Source organism: Dermacentor albipictus, chromosome 3 (assembly GCF_038994185.2).
Source record: "Dermacentor albipictus isolate Rhodes 1998 colony chromosome 3, USDA_Dalb.pri_finalv2, whole genome shotgun sequence".
NCBI classification, from domain to species: domain Eukaryota; kingdom Metazoa; phylum Arthropoda; class Arachnida; order Ixodida; family Ixodidae; genus Dermacentor; species Dermacentor albipictus.
This window is the reverse complement of record NC_091823.1, coordinates 161,933,460-161,957,032: the sequence shown is the minus strand read 5'-3', so window position 1 is coordinate 161,957,032 and position 23,573 is coordinate 161,933,460. Positions and strand designations below refer to the sequence as shown.

The following is a 23,573-nucleotide window of genomic DNA, read 5'->3' as shown; positions in this document are numbered from 1 at the left end:
ACCGAGCCGTAAAGCTGATTTGATTTCCAATTAGCAAATGGCGCCACACCATTAGCACTGCTGATGGTGTAGCCAACATTTAGGCCTTTATAGCGTTCCGCATCGTCAACGTTGACGATGCGGAACGCTATAAAGGCCTAAATGTTCACTCGGTCGTTAATTTACTACCGCAATGTAACAAGAGAGGTGACGACGGTAGCGAGCAAATACTGACGCCGAGTAGACGCTGTGCCACAGGTGAACATTTATGATCGTGTTCGCGCTTACTACTTGCTGAGAAGGCTGCAAGGTAAGTGCAGGGGAAATTGGCAGGTGAAGCAAAGCGCTGCTGTCGCATGCATGTAAACAAAGCTTAAATTATGGCGTCAAAACATTTTCTGCGTCAATCCACCGACCACGGAAAATGTATCCACAGGATGCCAAGCTGGCGCTGAGCAGACGAACGACGCGGCCCGGATGAGCAGATCTCGAAGGACTTTCGGCCTTTCCATTGGTTAAGATTTCGTGTACCTTCTACTGTGCTGCAAGGTACTGAGATAGAGTATAGCTCATAGCGCGCCTCGGCAAGACGGGCTTATGAAATGCGAATCTACGAAGATGCCTGCACTGTCTCAGCGCTTGAAATCTGAGGCGGTGTGTAAGCGGCGCTCAACTAAAACTGTGTAATGAGTTGACAATGGAGCGATGAATTACAAGAAGTAGACGTGACGTGGCCGGTAAATGGGCCTAAAGGACAATCGCAGTAAAGTGCGCTAAGTGTATCTCTAATAATGTTAAAAAATTTGATTATAGGGTTTTATGCGCCAAAATCTCTATCTGATTATGAGGCACGCCGCAGTGGGGCACTCCGGAAATTTCATCACGTGGTGTTTTTTAAGGTTCACCTAAATCTAAGTACGCGGGTGTTTTCGTATTTCGCCGCCGTCGAAATGCGGCCGCCGTGGCCGGCATTTATACTGCGACCTCGTGCTTAGAAGCCGAACACCATAGCCTCTAAGCAACCACGGCGAGTCGTAATAATGTCATGCCAAAAAAAATTAAATTATGGGGTTTTACGTGCCAAAACCACTTTCTGATTATGAGGCATGCCGTAGTGGAGAACTCCGGAAATGTCAACCACCTGGGGTCCTTTAACGTGCACCTAAATCTAAGTGCACGGGTGTTTTCGCATTTCGCCCCCATCGAAATGCGGCCGCCGTGGCCGGGATTCAATCCCGCGACCTCGTGCTCAGCAGCCCAACACCATAGCCACTGAGCAACCACAGCGGCAATGTCATGCCAGTGAATAATGAGGAGTACTATGAAGCTGACAGATAAATCAGAAAGCAATGATATATGTGAAAATCTGTCAGCCATAAATGTTGGCAAAAAAGGTACACTGCTGGTAATGCTCCTCTATACAAGCTTCAAGTGAGCGGACTGAAACGGCAGCAATACGAACTTGCTTTTTGGAAATCCGTTACAGAAACCTTGCCACCATAATATCTATACTTGTCTAGTAAATCAGTCGGGAAGGTCATCAGCTACAGCGCATCCGCAGTCAGTACATGTTTCGGTTGTAGAGGGTCTGCTAAAAAAGATGCCATGTAGACAGTAAGGCTCGTAATGCCGCATATCAACGGACGCAAAACAGAGTGAAGGTAGCGGTAGTTGCCTATCTGCATGGAGCGGCGCGCAGTCTTAAGAAAATGGCTAGCCGCGTGGACACAAAAGTGGTTTTTACAGCCCAGAAAAGCTAAGCAAGATGTGTCGTTTTGGACAGACCTGTTCAGTAAGTAACCTGTCAGGTGCTTTTTGCATCATCGTAACACTTTCGCGGGTTGCGTAGAAGCTGTGGTGTACCAACCTCTGCTGCCTTGTGGGAGAAAATACATCCTACAGACAGGAAAATAACTTTATGGGGGGCTACGAGAACATTGTGTAAACGTGAAGAATAAGCATTACGGTCATTTGTCTGCCCATTGTCATAAATGTGGCTGCGCACCGTTGTTTAGGTCTTGCCTAGTTCTTGCAGAGCACAAAGATAAAGATGTGAGAAAGATAACTGTGGCTCAGGCTATCTGTCGAAGCAGTAAAACGGGTTAAGGGACGTTCTGTCGACTAATCAGGTAAGGAAACGGCCTTTTGGGAAGGCTAAATTTGGATTATGTGGCGCCAATGTGCATGGGCTATATAGGTGGTTGTTTCCTGTAAATAAAGTTGTTGAAGTTAGCGCACTGTGTTGTCTCACTTTCTGTCCTTGCCCGCGGGCGCTAAATATGCTTTCCTACCTAAAGATTCTATCCTAGCAGCACCCTCTGGCAAAAGAACGTGCTACGATTTTGTCGGGCTGGTAAAATGTGAGGCGTCATCATCGTAGAAACTCGACATTCTTTTGATTTAAAAAACTTGTTCTCCACGAACATTGCCGAATCGACACGGATATGCTTCCGGTCGGATAGCTTCTCTTTTCCCACACTCCAGCAGAACGTAACGGAAGGCCAGCATCTCACCGCGTCGATCACAGCTTGGTGGTTCACCACCAGTCAGGAACGAATTTTGTGTGCCATACGTGTGCCATATTCGGAAACGATATACGGGGAAATGAAATTGCCGTGGTTTTGTTTTTGATGGTAAATTGGCCCAACTGTGATTTTAATACATGGAGTTATTACAGGTTTCGGCAGCCCACAAACACTGCCAGTAGCTCCTTAGTTTTTTGCGAATGAAAGGCTTCAAATTAACTCGATCAACAGCTGTGGAAGTGTTGGGTGATGCACCAGCACCTGACAGTATACGATACGGTCAGTTGACGGCGCGGATTTATTACAAGGTTTAAGCGCTTCTTAGCGTTCAGCTAAATTAAATTGGCTGCTATACTCATCAGATAACCTGCATTTGCGATAAAGTGCCTTTCTATCCACCACCTTCTTGTTTTGGGGGAATTCATTTATATAATTTGCAGGACCAGGCACAACCTCAGCGTTAGCGCCGAAATAATTCCCCTAACCTTCCTGGATATCTTATGGATCACTTACTAATGGCACCGGGAGTGCCGGACGACTTTGTATTCTTCTCTATTTCAAGCTTTTCTTCTGATCGGCATACGAGTTGATATCTGCTAGATACTTTTGCCAGCTTTCCCGTCTGGCGTTTCCTTTCATTTACGAGTACTTCGCTTAAATTAACTAGATTTTCTGCACTGGAAGAGCCGCAAAAGAGGTCCCAAGCATCGTTTTGCTTTTTGTGGGCTTTTCTACACTCCTAATTACATCACGAAACACGGCGTTTGGCAGAGATTCCATTTGTTTGTGGAAGTCATTTAGAAGAAGCATCAAATGTGAAAGGTGTTACGTAACAGCGTCACGTATGCCTAAATCACATATTTCATTTCATGACGAATGCCTGATTTCTCAGAACAGTTTCCAGTCGACTGAGTAAATCTTTCATCGAGCAGCCTGTGGCGGGTATTTATCCTGTTTTGTTGTGTTAAATACAATTGGAAAGTGCTCACTTCCACACCAATTTTTCCAAAACTCCCACTACAGGTTTGGTGCAATCGGTGGAGATGCTCTGCTCGAATCAATGGATGACCATCTTCTTTGTGAGATGCTTTCCTAATCAGCGGAGTTGCTGAGGATAAAAAAAAATTTCGATTGATCGGCTCCTGCCATTGTAACGAACGTCCCCCTACCCCTCCCCCCTCCCACCTTGAAGTAGAGTGTGCACTTAAATCTTCAAAAACCACGTAGGCTCAGGCATTTAATTTATTCAGACTTCAATTTCATGCCCACGATCTGATAATAGTGGGTTTGTATAGAGAGTGAATATTGTTACCATGCAACCAAGAGTGGCTCCAGTCAGCAGACGATTTGACGTGTAGAGGTGGAATCAGTCTCGACAGCCATCTCGTTTATTTATGCACCGTTCTCTCTCTTGTAAATACTGTAAATATATCTTTATATGGGATTTCTGCAACGGAACAAACTAGTGAGAGGTGCAGGGTGCCCACGAGAAACAACAACGGAGCTGCGCCGCCGTCGTCACCTCGAACTTGAGAACATGACGGACGAAACAGGACCAAATATGTTGCGGCTCACATGAACGTCTACATGCCCGACTGTTGTGCTGGCTGAGACGCGGGATCCAGGAAAGTTCTGCGGTAGCAACCACCTCGACGTGGAAGACTGGATAGCCATGAATGAACGTGTAAGTGCCCACAACAAATGGGATCCGACGATTAGGTTGGCTAACTTGGTCTTCTACCTACAAGGCTAGGAAGCTTCTGTTCGCACGTGTCCCAGTCGTTAAGCTCTTCCTCTTGGTTATCATGCCTACGAAGCTGTGGTACGACAAACACGAGGAAGAGCTTAACGACTGCGACACGTGCAAATGCGAAGCTGAGGAATGTGTTCGGCCCTCCCGCCGGGCCGAAGACCACCACCAAGAAAGAACTGGTGGCTAGCGCCCAGACGTTCAAAGAATCATATGTCTCTTGCATACAAGACGAGCCGATCAGACAAGTCAGACAAGGCTGGGCATGAACTCAAGGGGATCGCTGATGATGCTTGTCACCTGCTCATGTGTGAAAATTGTGAGGCAGTACAGGACATTATAAATGACTGTCAACGCTTCGGGCAGACCAAGAGCCGTCACACTGCAATGCCGTTCTAATGTTTATAGAACGCAGCTGCGACATCGTCTTGTGACGACAGGTTAGGAGCGCAGCGACAATCATCGTCAGATTACTTGACGCGGATAGTGCGGCGAGAAGCCATGGCACCTGCAGCCCTTTTTTTCCCACCCCAGTGAGCTGAAAAACATGCCCAGAGCACAATTTGTGCAGGTGAAAGTCTGCAAAGAACTGGCAGAACTTGGAGTTCATTCTGTATGTGCCGTTGCCACTTCACAGCTTTCTCATGCTACAGGTGCATCGACTGATCCGCGCTATCCTGCACGCTACCGAAATCCAGCCGAGTGGCGCACCACAGACGATCGACCAATCTGTTTTGCCTGCGGCGTATCAGCCACGTTGCTCGCCATTGTTACAACCGTACTGTCTCCTCGCCTTTGCCTCCGCCATTCAGTAGTTATTATCGCCCAGAACAGAGCGAGCGTCGTTACCAGCCTCCATCGGTACCGCAACAGTCAAACAATGATGCTCGTGCTCCTCAGAGCAGTCTCTCGCCCTCTTTCCGACGTCACCAGTCGCGTTCGCCAACAGCTCGTCGCCCACGGTCCCCGATGCAGCCCCAACGCCTGTCTCCTGAAAACTAAGCGATCCAGGTCCACCAGGTGTCGCTGCATTGACGACTCGACCGCAGAGCCCTCTGGTCACTTTTTCGACCAAACAGAGCTTGATGGACGTTTAGTCTATGGCGTCAATGTCGTAGCACTCATTGACACTGGCGCGCACTGTCCGCTATGAGTGCCCAATAGCCCGAGGCCTGAACAAAGTTCTCCGACCCGCTGCATCACGTACCCTCCGCGTAGCCGACGGAGGACCGCCTACCGTGCACAATATATGCACCGTTCGCATTGGCATGGTGGGGCGCCTAACGACTGTATTGTTAGCCGTTTTGGAACCCCATGTAATACCCTCGTGCGAGAGGGCCTTAGGGCTATTCTGAATAAAAAATAGATGCCCTTACTACGTTACACTCAGCTTAGACTTTTTATCGTCCCAGTCAGCCCTATTTAATTGCGCGTCTAGTGTCATTTAGCCTGAACTGCCCTACGGATGCTGTAGTCCACCAGTCACACAAGCACGGTTATGGTCTCCCGAAGACATCCACCTATCGTTTCAAGCCACTACGTACGTCACTATACTGTCCTTTACGTTGTGTCTAGCACGAGCGAGTAGTGTAACATATGACATTTGAGAGAAAGCGGTGATAGAGTCCGCGAAAAGTACTTGAGGATATCGATATTGAACGTCAACGCCGTGTTGAAGAAATCCTGCGACGTCAGTTGCTCAGGTCGCCAGAAAGGCTTGAGTGGTAGCATATGGTTGGACGTATTTGGTAACCACAGTGATAGACACACACTTTGCGGAAATGAACGGAGGAAAGGGGCCTAGTGAGTTGTATGGCCTCTGCGAGCGCTGCCATAGTTTGAAAAATGCATGTAGCGAAGTATGACGCACAAAATAGTATATGCGAACCTAAATGAATCAGCGTGGTCATACTTGCGCCACATGCCATGTTGGCCTGCCACCAGGACATCATGCTGTTGCGGCGACGAGACTTTACATTGGGTACTTGAAGATAAAAACGAATACATCAGGGACGTCCAGAGGACGTTTCTACGGTACAAGAGCACCCGCCCCCGCACAAAAAAAAGAACAAAGCACAAAAATGGGCTCGCGAATAGGGACACCAGAAGATCGAGTACTACAGCGCTTGTTGATCTTGTTCCGCATGACGTCAGCGTTTCATTCAGCGTTTGCTGAGAAAATGAGCTCAAGTTACGTTCATTTGCATTACAGTAAACTCAGACTTAACGGCGGACGTAATCAGGCAAAAATTGAAAGCATTTCATTATAGGGTGCCTGAGTACTCTGTGTAGATTACGTACGACAATGATAGCAAGAATACAACTTTATTAGAGAATATATTTCGAAAACAAGTTCACTTCTTAATGCAGTGCAGTAAAGTCGGCAATTTGGTTCTCGCCCCTTAGAAATCCAGCGAAGGACGCGTTGACGCCTCGACGACACGCCACTGTACGCCAACAAAAAAAGTTTTTTAAAGTGAAGCTTGCTTTGCTTCTGCCTTCGACTTCTCCACTGGTGCTGTTGCTGTCTTGCACGCCGTGTCCATGGGAGGCTCAGAGCGTTCATATACATGGAAGGAGCGTGGAAAGGAGCAAAGGCGGTGCAAGAAACTCGTTGGGACCTTTCCATCGCGTCACATGTGCACAGTGTCCTCTGGAGCTCCCTGGGCGTCGTCACATTAGCCTCCTGACAGCTTTAATTATCCGTGACCCTCCGCAAAAAGCATTGCACAAAGTGCAGTGCTTACCCTTATCGTAACACGCAAGTCCTGAAGGTAAGAAGAATGGTAAAGAGGGGGAAGAGAGAAGGGGAAGCGAGAATGGGGGTAGAACGGGGGTGTTTGCGAAACGAGTTAATAACACCCTTGCCATTCTTCGCTCGCAGTTCTCATATGCAGGGGGGGGGGGGGAGGAAGTACGGGACAGCGAAAAGACGACGTCAGAAGATAACGAAACTCTACTACTATAGGCACGACAGCCGTTGCGGGCAAACGGAAGGCACGGTGCTGTACGTCCCTGCTACTTCTAAAAAAATAAACACCACGCAAATTTGTCAAGTGGACAACTGACGCAGGGCGTGCAGACGCAAAGCTGCAATGAATAGCCGTAGGGTATAGGGGACACTACTGAAGTGGTAGCACATCAAAATAACACTTCTGTGCCCGTCGCGGTAGCTTGCTGGCTGTGGCATATTGCTCGAGGTCGTGGGTTCGATCCCCGCTGCGGGAGCCGGATTTCGACGGGAGGAAAATGCAAAAACGGTCGCGCGCTTTGATTTCAGAGAACGTTGAAGAACACCAGGGTATAAAGGTTGGTCCAGAGTAGGCCACTAAGGCGAGCCGCATAATCTGAAAGTGTTTTGGCACATACAGCACCATAATTCTGCGAACATGTCGGCTTTGATGCGATGTGCAATGTGAAGCAATGACAATGCTCAGCCCTCTCACAGGTTACGAACCATGGCGCACAACAACGTCTCAAGCAAACATGGCCCGCTGTATGTTGTGTACTACGCAAACAAAGAGCAGTGGTGCATGCAAAGCTACGTTTGCCATCAACTCATTACTCTCGTTTTGCACTATACACTGCAGAAATCATACTTTCACAGTCAGCATTACCGCTTGTTAACCTCAATCAAAGCAAACAACACAGAAAGCTTTGCTTACATCGATTCGCACAGTGCGTGGGATCCGCACAATTTTTAGACTATGAATTTCTATGCTGAAGAATGGAGCTCATTAATGCAATATTCTCATTCGCAGTGAGGAAAAGCGGCTGTCGCGCCCACGGTAGAATTTATTTAAAGGGCTTTAATCCCATGACCATTACATCATTGCCAACTTCCATGGGATCGTAGTCGTCAAAAAGGGATGCAAGTGACAGGGAAATGAGAAGGTTGACGAAGGGCAAGAAGGCAGAAGCTTGCACAAGACCTCAGGAAAATAAATTGACTTTTTGAGTAGCGTTGTCAGAGGACCGTGCTATGGTTTCAACATCTATTAAACCAAAATGTGAACCGATGCCGACAAAATGCGGGCATTTTGGGAAAGGTAAATCCACTGGAAATCTCAGGACAGCATTAGTTTAGGTATAAAAGACGACCTAAAAATAAAAAAACCCTTAACGTTGACAGGGTGCGCAAATCTTGCCACACACACAAAAAAAAATCTAAGTGCCCTTTCACTCTTCGAAGAAGGATGACCAGCGAAGCTGTGTTTGTGGGCCCCTCAATGGCGAACTCCACCTCCGCCGAGGGCCGGCCCGGCATCGCACTATCTCCGGGATTGGCCCACGTATGGAACTTTTTTTTTTGCTTACCACGCCAACAACGACACGAAAATTTCCTTGCAGGGCAGAGGTATACAGCTTCGCTTTAATAAATTGGCTGTTGAAGCTATTCAGCCGAAATGCGATGGTGCGAAATAAGGCGAGAATGTCGGCAGCTGTTGAAGAGAGGTCAAGTAGGGCCTGTGGCCGATGCCAGCGCCTGGCAGCTGTCAGGCGACTACACGTATAAGCGAGATGCCTGGTCGTCAGTCGTTACAGGGCGATTCGGGTCAGAAATATTCCACACGGACTCCATCACATTAAATGCAGTGCACTCTATGCTGTCATTCTTCGATGGCTGATACCGATTCTCGGGCAGCGAGGATGGGAAGAAATGGTCTCACTTGCCGACTGTCACCTTCCTCGAACTGACAACATTCATTCCCTGCCGTAGTTGCTTAGTTTTTATTGGATTCGGCTGCTAATCCCGAGGTCGCGGGATCGAATCCCAGCCACGGCAGCCGTATTTCGATGGGTGTGAAATGCGAAAACACCCGTGTACTTAGGATTAGGCGCACGTTAAAGAATCCGAAGTGGTCCAAATTATTCAGGAATCGCCCATTACAGCGTGCCTCATAATAAGATCGTGGTTTTAACACTTAAAATCCCCGAATTTATTATGTAACGTTTGTTAAGGATGAATTTGGCAATCGCACATCTCTTGAATACAAGTAAGTGTCAGTTGTACGCGAGGTATTTGAGTACGTGGGTAGCCTTTATGGCGTCCTACACGTGCTAGTCTGCATTGCGGCTATATTATAAAGGCGGAACGGCAACATGATAGACAATATGGAGACAGACAAATCCCGCATATAATATTGCGCAATAATTTGAAATATTGGTTTTCTTTCACGCACGTGGATAACAACGACAGGAGACCAATTTGGGAACTACGTGTACTATATATATCATACCCAAAGGTTCATCTGGGCCGGTGGCGTAATATTGCGAGCAGCTTCGGCCATAGCTTGCTAACGGATGACGACACAGAGACAGTTTACTCAATTCTTGTGTCGTGACTTTTGCCTCAAGGTGCAAAACCAACGTATCCATGTATATATCTTAATACTTAAGCACATCTCAATTTGGAGCTGCTGCGGTAGTCCATGAGTGCGGATAGCAAAGTCGCTAGGGGGCATCTTAACGACATAGGTCAAAAGCAAAAGCCGTCTACGACGGCGTCTCTCCTAGACGCTGTGCTATGTTCGGACGTTAAGAATGCGTGCCCACTGAAGAAAGGCTGCCAAGGAATGCTTCTGACGGTTACCCTGGCTTGTTTACGCTGTAGCATCAAAAAGAAAAAAAAGGAAACGAAAAAAAGAACCATATCAAAAGCCCAGAATCAATCACCGCTCGTCGCGAGTAAACGCTCTTAGGATGATAAGTCACTTCCAGGCGACGAGCGGCTACGCTTTATCTAGAACACTGATAACGCCGGTGGGACAAGCGTTGTGGCAAAGTTCAATGCGCAGGGATAGCTTTTAATTATTTTATTTTTATTTTGTTGACGTCATCACCGCGTGATCGCGGGAAGTTTGAAAAGTTTAAGGTCAGTACACCACGTGGGGGGCACTCACGTGAAGTAAACCCTCGTGTCCATAAAAGCGGCATACGCTACGATCGCGGACGTAAGATTCAAAAGGGTAAGAAAATGTAATATTACACCTGTATAAGGATCACAAGAATACCGTGGCTAACCGCAAATGTTGCCTATTTAGAACTGTCATTTGCGTTGTAGACCTGACAAACTTTATTTTAGAAATACTATTTGCCAGAAAAGTCGTTGCACTGCTACCCCAAAGTCAATATTGAAGCGCGTATACACAAAGCAAGGAAAATATGGGACGCGCAGAGAGCGTTTGTACGCTTTATGTAATGCGGTCTCTGTTCCCACTGCCATACTCACTTATTGAAGGCAACGTAACATATCAACATCACAAGCTACTCGACGATTCTGTAACTATCGTGATGAAGAAAAATGCAGTTAGAACTTGTGAAATTAGTGAAACTGGTACTGCAACGTTTGCTGGCAACCATGAGCACAGCAAATTCGCGAAACATTTTCAACGAATACTTATTTTGGGCGAATTGCTTGTATGCATCCTCGCGATATGAAATTCACACGGTTCCAGGGGCATTTAACCCCGTACTATCGAACTGATTTGCGCAAATTAATGCTGTCAATGCTTGGCGTTTAAGGTACAGGTTATGAGAGTAGGAGGTTCATGAGCTCTCATCGAACATCTGCAGTAAGGGGCGTTACGATGTGGTACCGTGTATTCGCACTTGTGGGAGTAATGGAATGCGGCAATAGCTTGTTGTGTGCACTGCGACGGCAGTGCACAAATAATCGAAGGGCATGAAGCAGCTGCGGTCCGGCTTTGCCGCACATTGCTTGCAGTAGGTTTCGCTCCTTCCGGTGTACTTTGCTGCGCACTCGTTTGTGAGCAATTTCGCTAGCAGGAACAGCTGAAAACCCCTTCAGCACACTTCAGCACTAGTTGAAAAGAGATAGAGAAATAAAAAAAACATCTTTAAAGAGCATAAGGATGGTTTGATTTGCAGGAGCGGTTCGCTCTTAGTGAAGGGAGTAAGAAAATCTTTGCGATCTGTTGAGAATGGTGCTGTGAACACGCGAGCAAAATGTCATTCCGCTGCATGCGGTCGAGAATCTACAGCCTCACACCGCTTGCTCGGTAGAGTGGTTTTTCGAGCCCCTGCTGTTTTTCTCACGTGACAGTGAAACTGTCATAATGACAAAACAGTGCAACTGTTCATTATTCCAGTCTTAAAGCGGCTGTTCAATACCATGGCTTAATCCCCAGCAGTAGCTGGCGCCCGTACACAGGCACTGATTCAGGGGCCAATTAACAAAGGTTTTCGTTCGTAAGTGCTCTTTTTCACTGGCTGATCACCTTCGCTAATAATATGTCCTACATCACTGTTGGCAGGCATGAACGCTTTTAGCGAAAGAACGCTTTGTTACTACGGGCCCAGATCTCTTAGAAAGTGCGGAATCGGCGGTTGTCACCAAGTCAATCCCGCTGGTTATGTCACCACTCCTTCGTCCGTTCCAGGCATCTTTGTCAAACCGCAACGTCAAGAAGTTACTTCGGAACGTATAAATTAAAGAAGGTCGAGGCAGGGCGACGTCATTGCCGTAAGCGCCAGCGCCGCTGTTATGGAGCCTAATAGTTGATAGGATCGAATGAGGAGTAAACATTGTGATCTTTATATCTTCGTTCGTTATGTCGTTCACAAACACTTATCCGGCAATATATTCGTCCAAGGCATCGCACTCTTTCCTGCGTCTTTCTCAGGTATACAAACAACTATTCGAGTGCTCCTTTACCGTACGGTGAGTGCTCGGATGCTCACTTCACACGTGGGTGGCACCGTATCCCTCTGTACTGATGTGTACTGCACTTTGTACAGCTGAACATTTCTTGAGCAGCATCCTCACTTTTTTTTTACTCTATGGCACGTTACCAATAGACAGTGGTTAAAAAGCAGTAGCATAAGCTTACGTAGCAAGATGAAACCGCAATTTGCAATGAACTTCATGGACTCGCTATTTTGCAAACTGTGGCTGAAGCGCCTAAGGCGATATCTTGCTTGTCGGAAAGGATGAATGCATACTCACTCTCCTTCAATGCGCATCCTCTGCAGTGTTCCTGCTCCAATGCTGCGTAGTGAGTGAGAAGAAGGCTTACAGCGCAACACGCTCGTAGTAAAGAGAAAATACCCCTTCACCCTCTCCCTCAATATACTTACTTTGCGATGCTCTTCCTGCAAGTGGTAGGACGTAAAGTAAGAACCTAAATAGAAGACGCAATCCAACATTCACCTATGGAATGTTGCACGTGTACTTATTTGACTTTACCAGTGACCGCCTTTCACCGATTAGCAAATGTTCAAAGTTATCACGTAGCGCAAGACGCTCGTTTTCCTATCTGAGCTTTCTCGAACGTTATCGCTGGTTGTATGAGTTGTTGATGCTGTCGCCGAGTGTTGTCTAAGCGGACTGCTTGCGCTACGAGAATAGCGTCGTACGTTATAGAACCTACGCTAGCACCGCCGACTACGCTTGAGCGTTCGACACGAGTCATGTATGGAAGCCAACACACTTGACAAATCTAAGATTATAGTTTCAACAATCGACAATTGTGCTCGCAGCTATCATAGTGATGAGCCTATTTAGCGAGGTGCAGGTTCGCCCAGTAAAGTGAGATCCCTCACTTGCGCCAGTGTGGTTGCTCACCGTCACTACAACGTCGCACTATTGCCGATCCTTGATAGGCCCCTTTTTTCATTGTTCTCGCTGTTCCTTCAGCAAAACTTCTTTCATGGCCTGGTTTGTTGGACGTACTAGTAACAGGAGGACGCAACAAATATACAATCACATAGAAGGTAATGAAGAAGAAGCGCTGAAGTCACGCAGATCGATCGCACGCATGACCCGCTAAATATCTAGAAAATAGTTGACACAAAGAGCGCATGCGCAAAAACAGGCTTATAACAACGTTGTACACAGGTGCATGATAAGATCTTGCTCTCCATTGTACGGGTTCATCAAGCGATCGCTGACGCAGTCGTTCCCACTGTTTGGTATTGAAGAAACCTTCGAATATCAGTCATGCGCTTGTGTTTCTGTCTATCCCGAGAATCTTTGTCTCCGCAAATCGGGGGATCTGAATTGCATGCGTTACAAAGCTGCGTTAGTCTTTTCCTTCTTCCTTGTACCAGATGTTTTCACAAGACAAGAATTATCAAAAACCGTCTGTGGCGCGTGGCACAAATTTACCCACTCAAAGAGGAGGGCATGCCTTAGACTGCAAATCATATGCATAATTCACTGATCAACAAAACTTAATAAGTGTTAGCTAGTTACATATTAGCTCACATATTATTCAAATATGTGAATTCTATCGAGTAAATTAATGTCACACTCACTTAGAACAGCTTTTGCAGCTATTACCACATATGAGACGCGTACTTTATATATAACGGCAAAAATAGCAATGTTGCTTCCCAGATTTTTTTAATAACATGCCTTTTTATGTACGGAAGTTTCAACATTACTGATGCATTTTGTTACTAACTTTGGGAACGCATATCCGTAAACCACTATCGCTCTCACTTTGGGAATCACCAGCTGCAAATCGTAAATAGCAACATGTGCCGTAATCAGTTTAAAGGATAATTAGCGAAATTTCATTCCTACACAGTTAAACATTGACTTTGATTTCTCGTGCAAATTATGTCTGACCCTGAGAGTAGCCTAGCTGAAGAAGTGAATGGCGCTACATGCCATGAGTTATTCGTAAAATATTTATTGCCAATTAATGGAACACCTTGTATGTCCTCATTTTTATTAGCCTTTTGCTTTACTAAGCCTTTGTCTCTTCACGAGACTGACCTGTGGGCATACGTACAACGTCTACATGAAAAATATCGAACTGCCACGGTGCTCTCAATGAGGCGCGCATGAAGAACGCGTACCATTCGGTAAATGCATTTCTGAAAGCGAAGACTGAATGTAGCACGAATGGCTGTCGTAGGCTGCTCTGTGCCAGCAGTACCACTGGCTCTGCCGCTGCACTTGTGGAACGGCAACAGGGTACCATGAACACCGCCGAATAGACAAGTCCAGCATTGTTATCTTCGGTTCTACCAGGTTGTTTCTTTTCAGCCTCGCTGACTCGTTGCACCCTAAAGTTTGGACATTATGCAAGGACCCACGTGACAAAGTAACACGTGTGGTATCGCCCTACCAAATCTTAAACCTAGATTTAAGTTTGAGTGAAGGACGCGGTACTGGTTACGCTAAATGTTTCACGACCCTCTACTGAATAAGCAAACTCAATCGGCTCAGTTACGAAAACGGACAGGTTCAAGACCTACCTGTGTAACAAGTGGCGGAAATAACATGCGAGGGCAAACCTCGTTACGAAAACAAAAAAAAGAGAGAGAGAGAAGACTCAGCAATCACAAAGCAGGCTGAAGCCATGTTCGAAGCTTGCTGGTGTCATAAAGCGGCAGCAGCGGCACGTGATGTTCCTGCAGGCCAGCTTGTGAATGCCCGACAGTGGCCTATTGCAGAACTCGAAAGCCCGAAACAGTGTTGTTTCCTTAATAATGATAATTCTGCGGGAAAGCGTAGTGGACATCTACGTCAGCGCAAAAAAGAAAAAGAAAACATTTATTGGCTGCCTATACAGGCTACTTGGCAGTTGTAATATGCAGAGTAGAACAGTAAGCCTATTTCTATTTTCTCGCTTCCCTGAAGCAGGTCTAGTGTCAAGGAAGTTGCGCAGTGGTGTCCGGCATTTCTTCGGTGATCTACACCTAAACCTGTAGGATCGCAGGTTGAGAAAATGCCATATTACGCGATGTCAGCGAAGCCGCTACAACGGTTCTGTCGCGCACCCAAACAAAAGCTCCCTCCAGGCGTCCCGGTGGCCACCGTGGTGCCCAAATGAGAGTGCAACATGCTGTACCCGTAGTCCTGCCGGCGCTGCGTGAAACATTTGAGCAGAGCGGTTGATGCCTCTTCGGGCGATACTTCCCGAGTTTGCAGCTGCTATTCTAAAGCAGGTGACTCCGTTGTGGGCGAGCTTAGAGAGAATTTCGGATGTGCGTGTTGGTTCTTTTCTAAGGTTCCTTTCTTAACTTTCTCGTGAACCCTCCCAAAAATGGAGCTCGGGGTGTGCACTCGTTGTTATCTTCCTTAGCTCTTACAACCATGCTGTATGATGGGCATGTTGGTTACTCTAACTCGGAAAACATGTTCAGCGCCAGCGGTCGAGGAAGGAAGGACGTTGTAAACGTCTTCTTTTCATCCTCGCCTGCTGGGGGTAAATATGTTTTTCATATTTAAACAAGCAAACAAGCTTTATTCGATGTGTCGTTTTCAACTTCTCGACAGCACCATGTGTAGGATAAGCGACCATCAAAAACAAATATTTGGTGGTGGACGCTCATCGTCGCAGTAGTTAAACGATGGCACGCGTGCGATGTCCCAACACTTACCGCTTCTTCGTCAACCTGTGCGAAGAGAACAAGCAACGCGGCGTAAGTGTCAGTGGAAAAGAGCGAACGTTTTTTGAAACCAGTTACGTAAACATTTATGTATGCGGTAGCGTAAGTAGTGATATAAGATTCAGCGGGACAACTGTTTTAGAGTAATAGCAGCGCCATCTCATTGAGCTTCAGAGGTCAATAATAGCGACTGATTTTTCTGCCTTGCTCATTTATTGCTCATGAGAGCAACGAATAAAGGCTCTTAGACGTAATTCACCTCTCGTGAACTAAATACTTGCTTTTTCTTTTTAAACAACAAGCGAAGTTACACGGCTTCCTTGTGGTTAATCAATCAGGAGGCTGGTGTTCCCATGAGGTCGTAAACTGCGCTCGCCCACCAAGACATTTGATTGGCAATATGTGCTCTCGTAAATGGAGCAAAGCATCAGCACTGCCTTGACAATTAGGCAAAACGAATGCTCTAGAGGTGAATTCCTGAACATACGATAGCAGTGACCGGACTGAAACGTTGTGTTCAGTGGCGCTACAAAGTTTGAGTTGACGATCCATGTACTGCGAACGTGCGTTCTTTATCTGTGACCTTGTTCTTCTGCTCGTATGAACAGCACGCGCACATGAGCCACTGCGAGAACGCGAAGTTCCGCCTCATCTGTCGCTACGAGATCCAGTAACATGGACCAAAATTCAGTTCTGAACCAAATGTCTGCCACATAATAACCCAAGGGTAGCACTTTATAGGAAGCGTTAGCTCGGGGCAGAATAAATTTTATTACGCTACCCCTTGATCTTTCTGAACAAATTTCCCTGCATTTTGAGCAAAAAAAAAATGAAATTATAGCAACTCTAAAGCCCAGAGTGTACATCCGGCCCTCATGTTTCTCGAAATACCAACACTCTAAAAACATAACAGATATACAAGCGGAAAGTTTACAAATCCGTAGCTCTGCACAAAAAGTGAGTATTGCAGTTCTACAAAGTGTATCTGTTAGGATATCCAAAGCAGACAAATTTCATACCAGGTTGCTGCTTGCCTGAAATTGTTACAAAAGCCTTACGAAGGTTTTGAAAAAGTACTGCCCACAAATTAGAGGTCGATTTTAGAGCGTTGTATCAGACAATAATTTTGTCCGCTTCCAAATCTGTTGTGATGTGCGATTTACAAAACTGCGATATCTTTATTTATTACTATGTTACACATATTTCAACTTTGTGTTTGTTATTTTTTTCCTCATTTAACAACATTCAGTAATTTTTCTCCTAAATACACAGCACAAATTTAAATACGCTTGCTGCACTCAGTATATGTGAACGTCAACTTTAAATGCAAAACAATCTCATCAAATGCGGTGCACTGGTTGCGAGCACAATTAATTCGTTTCCACGTATTTGCACACAAGCTTCCGAGATAAAGCGTCCTCTTAAACGTAATTACGAAACTGCAGCGAAGAGAAACATCAACGCGCTAGAATTAAACTAGCGGATAAAAAGCGCAGTGCACTTTTAGGAACGCTGATGTTTGCCGTTGTTGACAAGCCACATTATTAAAAAAGTGTGCACTCTAAACAGAGGGCACTAATCAGAGAAGCACTCGCTCACATCTTGTGTGTCCTCTATAGAAAATATCTGAGCGCTGTGCAAATACTAGGCGCATAGGCGACGAGATCGGCTAACTCTACCGTAGTCCATTATTATCGGCCAGACGAATACGCGACACACTGGACCTGCACATCGCCTCCACGATCATTCACAGAGGATTGACAAAACCAGGGTTCAGTAACCACGCCATCGTCCATGAGTGCTGTCACAACCTGGAACCTGGAAGATAGCTTTCCAGTGCAGTGTGCGCGAGACGTCTGGAAACGGGGATCGACAGGGTAGGAAGAAGCATGCAGTGATCAATTAACACCGCAAACCGGTGTACCGCGTAATGGCGCGCATTACTAAGTGGGACGGTCAGTCAGCTCATTTTGACAGTGACAAAAAATGTAGGAATAACGCTTGCATGTCTTGAACATGCTAAATGACCACGTCGCATGGCGGGGCAGCTTTCCAAGTCTTCATTATAGACTATATTTCTTATAGAATCGTATACCGAGAGGACAGTTAGGGGACAGTGCACAGGGAACACGGACTGTTTCCTGTTACACTGCAGGTGAGGCTACTTGCTATCCTCAAACAAATCCTTACAATCTTTGCACTGTTGCCGAACACAACGTGCGCCACGAGTGTCGTATTGTTTCTCTTTGAACGAGAGCCTACTGTGCACTGTCCTTGTATCCTTACCCTACTTGTCTTAGCTGCCCGCATTCGACCTTGTTATGACTAAGGACGCCAAAGATGTTTTTAAGGCCCTTGATGTCTTGAAGCGCGAACTTCGGGCTGACGTAAGGGCTTTGAAAGAAAGTGTGAAATTCTGCAGTGACACATGTGACGGTGTAAATGATATTAAGCAAGAGTTGAAGGAATTGCGAAAAGAATTTCAAGGGTTAGTGAAAAGAAATGAAGAACTTGCAGCCGAGAACCGCAAATTGAGCTACAGAGTCGAAGAGCTGGAACAGCATCAGAGATCTAACAATCTGGAAATCAAGGGTGTGCCAACAGAAGGAGATGCTACAGAGGTCGTTAAGAAAATTGCCGTCTTCTTGGGTGAGCCAATCGCTGACACAGATATTGACGTTGGTCATCGCGTCCCTGTACACAACTCGGACGAGAAAAACATAGTGGTTCGTTTTGTACAGCGTACCAAGCGAAATGTAACCCTGCAAAAAAGCAAAAGACAAAGGATAACAACGAAAGACCTTGTCTACGGAGGAGAAGCTTCTCCGGTATATGTGAATGAACATTTGACCATTTTAAACAAAAGGCTTCTGGGGGCTGCGATCGCCAAGAAAAAGTCTGTAGGATGGAAGTTCGTGTGGTGCTCTGGGGGGAAAATTCTTGCTCAAAAAGACGAGGGCTCGGTTGCTATCAGAATTGCTAAACAGTCTGATCTGGAGAACATAAACTAAGGATAATGGTGCACCCACCTGTTCTACACACTTCAGAAAAATGATGGCAGGACAAAATGATTGCCAGTACTACGATTGCCAAACTTTTAATCAAAAGCACAGGTCAAACAAAAGACAATTTTCAGTTATACATATAAACATGCGAAGCCTAAAAAACAAAGTGGATAATCTTGAAATACTTCTTCAGTCCCTACACATTAAGTTTTCTTCAATAGTATTAACAGAAACTTGGCTAACACACACAGACATGGTACCGCACCTTCCTGGTTACAAGTGCGTAAGCCTTAGTAGGGATATAAGAAGGGGTTGTGGTATAGCAATTTTTATAAAGGAGAGTGTACAGTATGAAGTGCTGAGCGACCTCACTAGATGCGATCAAGTTATTGAAAGCCTGTTTATCAAATTGTCAAACGTCACTGTTGGCGAGATCCACAGACCGCCCGCAGGCAAATCGATGGAATTTATCGACATCATCGACAATGCCCTCCGCACTTTACAGACTGTAACAAAATCATTTATGCTTCTTGGTGACGTCAATATAGACACCGTATCAGATAGTTCATGCGCAAGGGACTTTCATGACATACTAAATTCCTATGCCTGTTCTAATCTGATATCACTGCCGACCAGGGTCACAGTAGATACTGCCACGTGTCTTGATGTGTGTGTTACCAACATAGATGATGCAAATGTCACGGCTGGTGTTCTCAGATATGACATCAGTGATCATCTGCCAGTGTTTTGCTTGGGCTTTTCTTTCGAGAGAAATTGTTTTTCCTCAAGAAAAAAAATTTGTATCGAGCAATACCTAATGAAACGTTGAGGACGTTTCATAACTATATATCATAAGAGAACTGGGATGATGTGTTCAAGCAACGCGAGGCCACACTGGCTTACCAGGTCTTCTTGATGAAATTTCAACATTGCTACGATTTGGCCTTTCCCCTCCGAGAAATTGCCCAGAAACGTAAACGGATTAGAAAACCATGGGTTACTAGGGCGCTGCACAGAAGAATAAATGAGAAAAACCGAAAATTTCAAGTTTATTTAAACCCGAGACCCATGCGTACTGAATGAATTCAGACAACTGAGAAACAAATTGAACTCGGATCTAAAATACGCAAAGTCCTGTTATTTCCAAACTAAATTTCAGGACGTTCAAAATGACAGCGAAAAGACATGGGAGCTACTAAACAACATATTAGCAAGAAATCAAGCTGACTGTGGTGTGAAGCAAATCTGCATTGACAATGTACTTCTAACTGGGAACAATTTAGTAGAAGCAATGAATCGGCATTTCGTCAAAATAGGTGTTTATTCAGGACGGCATGGCACTTCCAGCGACTGCGTACACATAAATAGCTTGATGGAGTCAAACATGCTTGCCCCTACAACGTCTCACGAAATTGAAACAATAATAGGAAATCTAAAAAACCGAGTCGCTTGTGGTGACGACGGGATAAAAGTTTTGCCTATTAAGCATGTGGTATGCTTGATAAGCCCCATATTATCGCATATAACAAATCAGATGCTGCTTAGCGGAAATTTTCCAGACGATTTGAAGATCGCAAAAGTTAACCCTGTCTACAAAGGCGGTGGTGAGACCAACATTAATAATTACAGGCCCATTTCAGTTCTGACAGTGTTTTCAAAGGTATTTGAATACGTCATCAATCACAGGCTAAGCGGTTTCTTTAATAAACACCGAGTAATAACAGAAGCTCAGTACGGCTTTCAAGCAAACAAATCAGCAGAGATTGCTCTCGTTGACATAAAGGATAAGATAATTGAAAATATAGTAAAAAATTGCTCATTCTTGGCTTATTTATAGATTTCAGCAAAGCCTTCGACACTGTTCAACATAATATTTTGTTGAGAAAATTAGAAAAATATGGTATTAGAAGAGTAGCAATAAAACCAATCCGGAGTTATCTAGAGAAACGTTATCAATATGTACTTGTTAACAATTGGTCCACCAGCAAACTCGAAGTACAACAGGCGTTCCCCAGGGCTCTATTCTGGGACTCCTACTATTTCTTATCTATATAAATGATATTATAGCAATACATGGATCCCCGCAATTAATAATGTATGCAGACGATACTAATGTCTTTTTCACCGGAGAAACCATGCAATGTTTACAGACGTCTGTTAATGACTACTTATTACAGTTATCTGCATGGCTTCAAAGAAATCGCTTGAGTCTAAATATAAATAAAACAAAGTACGCCATTTTTAAGCCAATTAATAAAAATGACTGCTACCCGGTTAACATTAGATTTGAAGGACGCTTGCTGGACCAGGTTACTGAACAAAAGTTTTTAGGTGTCTGGTTTTACCACAACCTCTTATGGAATACTCACGTTATTCAACTAAAATCAAGCCTTTCTCGCACCATTGGGTGCATTTACAAAGTACAACATCTAATACCCAAACGTTTAAAGCAGGCACTATACTATTCACTGGTTTACTCTAGAATGAGCTATGGAATGTTGACTTGGGGAAGAACAACAGCTAGTAACTACTACAAACTGAATGTATTACAAAAGAAAATTTTGCGCATACTGGAAAATTTAAAGGCAACAAGCAGTTATTGAGAATACAGCCGTTATTTACCAAATATAACATGTTGAAGGCTGACCAAGTGTAGTACTACTTTAAGCTATTGCAGTGGATCAATAAATACAAGTTACATATTTCCGCAGTGCCCAGCTCAAGTTCATACAGTACCCGAAACCCAAAACGAAAAATGCCGCAAGTTAAAACCAACTATGGAAGGCAAGCATTATCTTTTCAAATAACCAATGCTCTAAACAGAAGAGATATGCATGTGGACTTTAATAAAGGTGTACATACATTTAAGAAATACTGTAGGAAGTTTCTTGTGAACAGTGACATTATGCTTTCATTATTGTAAATTACCTCAAAATGTGCGCTTTGTTCTCCCTTGCCATGCTCCTCTCAGCTACTGCAATTTTGATACACGGCTGTGAAATTGTGCTTGGTTTCTGTGTCTTGTGCCCCCGTGTGGGCCGTGCGACCCACACGGGGGCACGAGAGGCTTGCGCTTGTGTGAAACAACATTGAGTATTCGCTTTACCCAGAAACGACTTCGTGCCCAGCATGCTTGCCCGTGTGGGTACTCGTTTTGCTGCCACCGTATAAGCTACACCTTAGTATACGCTACGCGCTTGTGACAGCAGTGCTGTCTATGCCGGTTCGGAGTCCTTATATTGGCTCTGCTGGATTGTCATTTAGAATGGCAAATCCACGGAAGTCAACGCGTACCCAAAACTGCGTTTTGGATACGAAAGTATGGCGAGCTGAAAGCGGCCGGGTGCGCATGTTGGCTCCGTAGCTTCCGCAGTGGTTGTTCCGTAACAGTAAATAAACGAGACTGGCCGGAACTTGATGGCTTTCGTGTCCTACGTTTTGTATGTCTATGAATGATCCAGATTCAAGTATTCATAACCGTCAAAACAGAAAGCAGCATATGCGTGGACAGAAGCAGGGCTGCGCACGCGTCAGTGCCTCCCTTCCGTTTTCTTTCCTTTAGCGCAAAGTAGGGGAGTTTTTACCGTATTAACTGACTTTATCGTGTGATGCTTACACTCAAGTAAATGATTATCATATTTGCTTGTTAACAGAACTGGTGTATTCGTCCGCAATCTTAGAGAAGCGTACGCAAATGAATGTGTGTGCCCTGTGGACTGGCACGGAAAAAAATTATTAAAGCGCCTGTAAATGGTAGCACAGGTTATTTAAAGCGTTATGCTTCTCGCTCCCGCACACTGCATGCACTGGCCCACTAGTTGGTTCTATGGCTGAATGTGTTGGTTGTCAGTTTGAATGCGCCCTATGCAGGCCACGCAGCTCGACTTGCTTCGTGTGAAAGCCTTAGTGAACACGTAGGCGCTTCAACTTTCCTCTGACTGCGTGCAGCGTGTAAAACCAGAAAGATACTTTATTGTACACATCTCGATCGTGGTTTTCTAAGAGCATACCACGATTTAGATGACGAAACAAGATAACTATGTAGCACAATGTGTGACCGTTGCCCGCGCCAGAAACAGGTTATTCGCACTTTTAAAAACATATCACAGCGTGCTAGTTGTCGTCTATAGTTCCTTCATACCCTTGTTCTGGCACAAAAAAGCGAAAAAAAAAGCGAAAGACAAACGGTCATAGATGCACTGAACACGCAGAGAAAAGCTTGGCCACTAGCACGGAGTTACGACTGCACTGAAGTAGACGACGTCACAGCTTCATTGAAGTAGAAAACGAAGCAGGGTGCTTCATTAAATTATTTCCCTGATGTGATTCTGTCATCTGAAGTGTGATCGCGTTAAAGCAGACACATCTACCGTCCTCCAGAGACGACAAGACGACTGTGGCGCTTTCGAAAACTGTCATCGCAGGCGACTAACACCCGGAAACGCGCAGTGGCCCTTTATCGCCCCCGCCGCTCCCCCTGTCGCCAGCATGAAGGAAAAACCATAGAGTTTCATGCAATAATTACTGCAGGGAACCCTGGCGCTGCGATCGTTGAGCCATCATGATGGTAACTACATGGATTTATCTCAAGCTCGTACTTGTGCATTTGTTTATTTACGCTTTATCTGTCTTCATTGTCCTAAATTTCTAAGTGCAGAATAATCTGCGAACACGCACAACCGCTACTAATTGTAGCTGCTTAACCTGTCGAGGTGGCCCATATAAAGTAATAGTAATATGGATCTCTATACAAGGTGGCCAAATTGAAACGCGTCTGGCATCTCAACACGCTGGCTTGCCCGAAAAAAAAAATTCATAACAGTGTTCTATGCCGCTCGTCGATGCTTGCGTCCGTGCCGTAGTAGTTTCATATCGGGCTTCTCTGTTAAAGGCCCCGAGTTCCAATTCTCTCGTCGGACAATTTTAATAATGTTTACCTAATTGATT

General features: G+C 45.3%; 1 protein-coding gene across 1 annotated transcript in view; it reads right to left on the bottom strand.

The window, feature by feature from the left end:
* Positions 1-12,219: 12,219 nt before the first annotated feature.
* LOC135905197 (uncharacterized) overlaps positions 12,220-23,573 on the bottom strand; it is a 285,140-nt gene continuing 273,786 nt past the window's right edge. Inside the window, exons 23-25 of the mRNA XM_065436218.1 lie at positions 15,613-15,627; positions 12,355-12,369; positions 12,220-12,265 (exon numbers count right to left, since the gene is read on the bottom strand). Of these exons, the coding sequence (XP_065292290.1) occupies positions 12,220-12,265; positions 12,355-12,369; positions 15,613-15,627 (76 nt within the window). The remainder of the gene's footprint in view (positions 12,266-12,354; positions 12,370-15,612; positions 15,628-23,573) is intronic.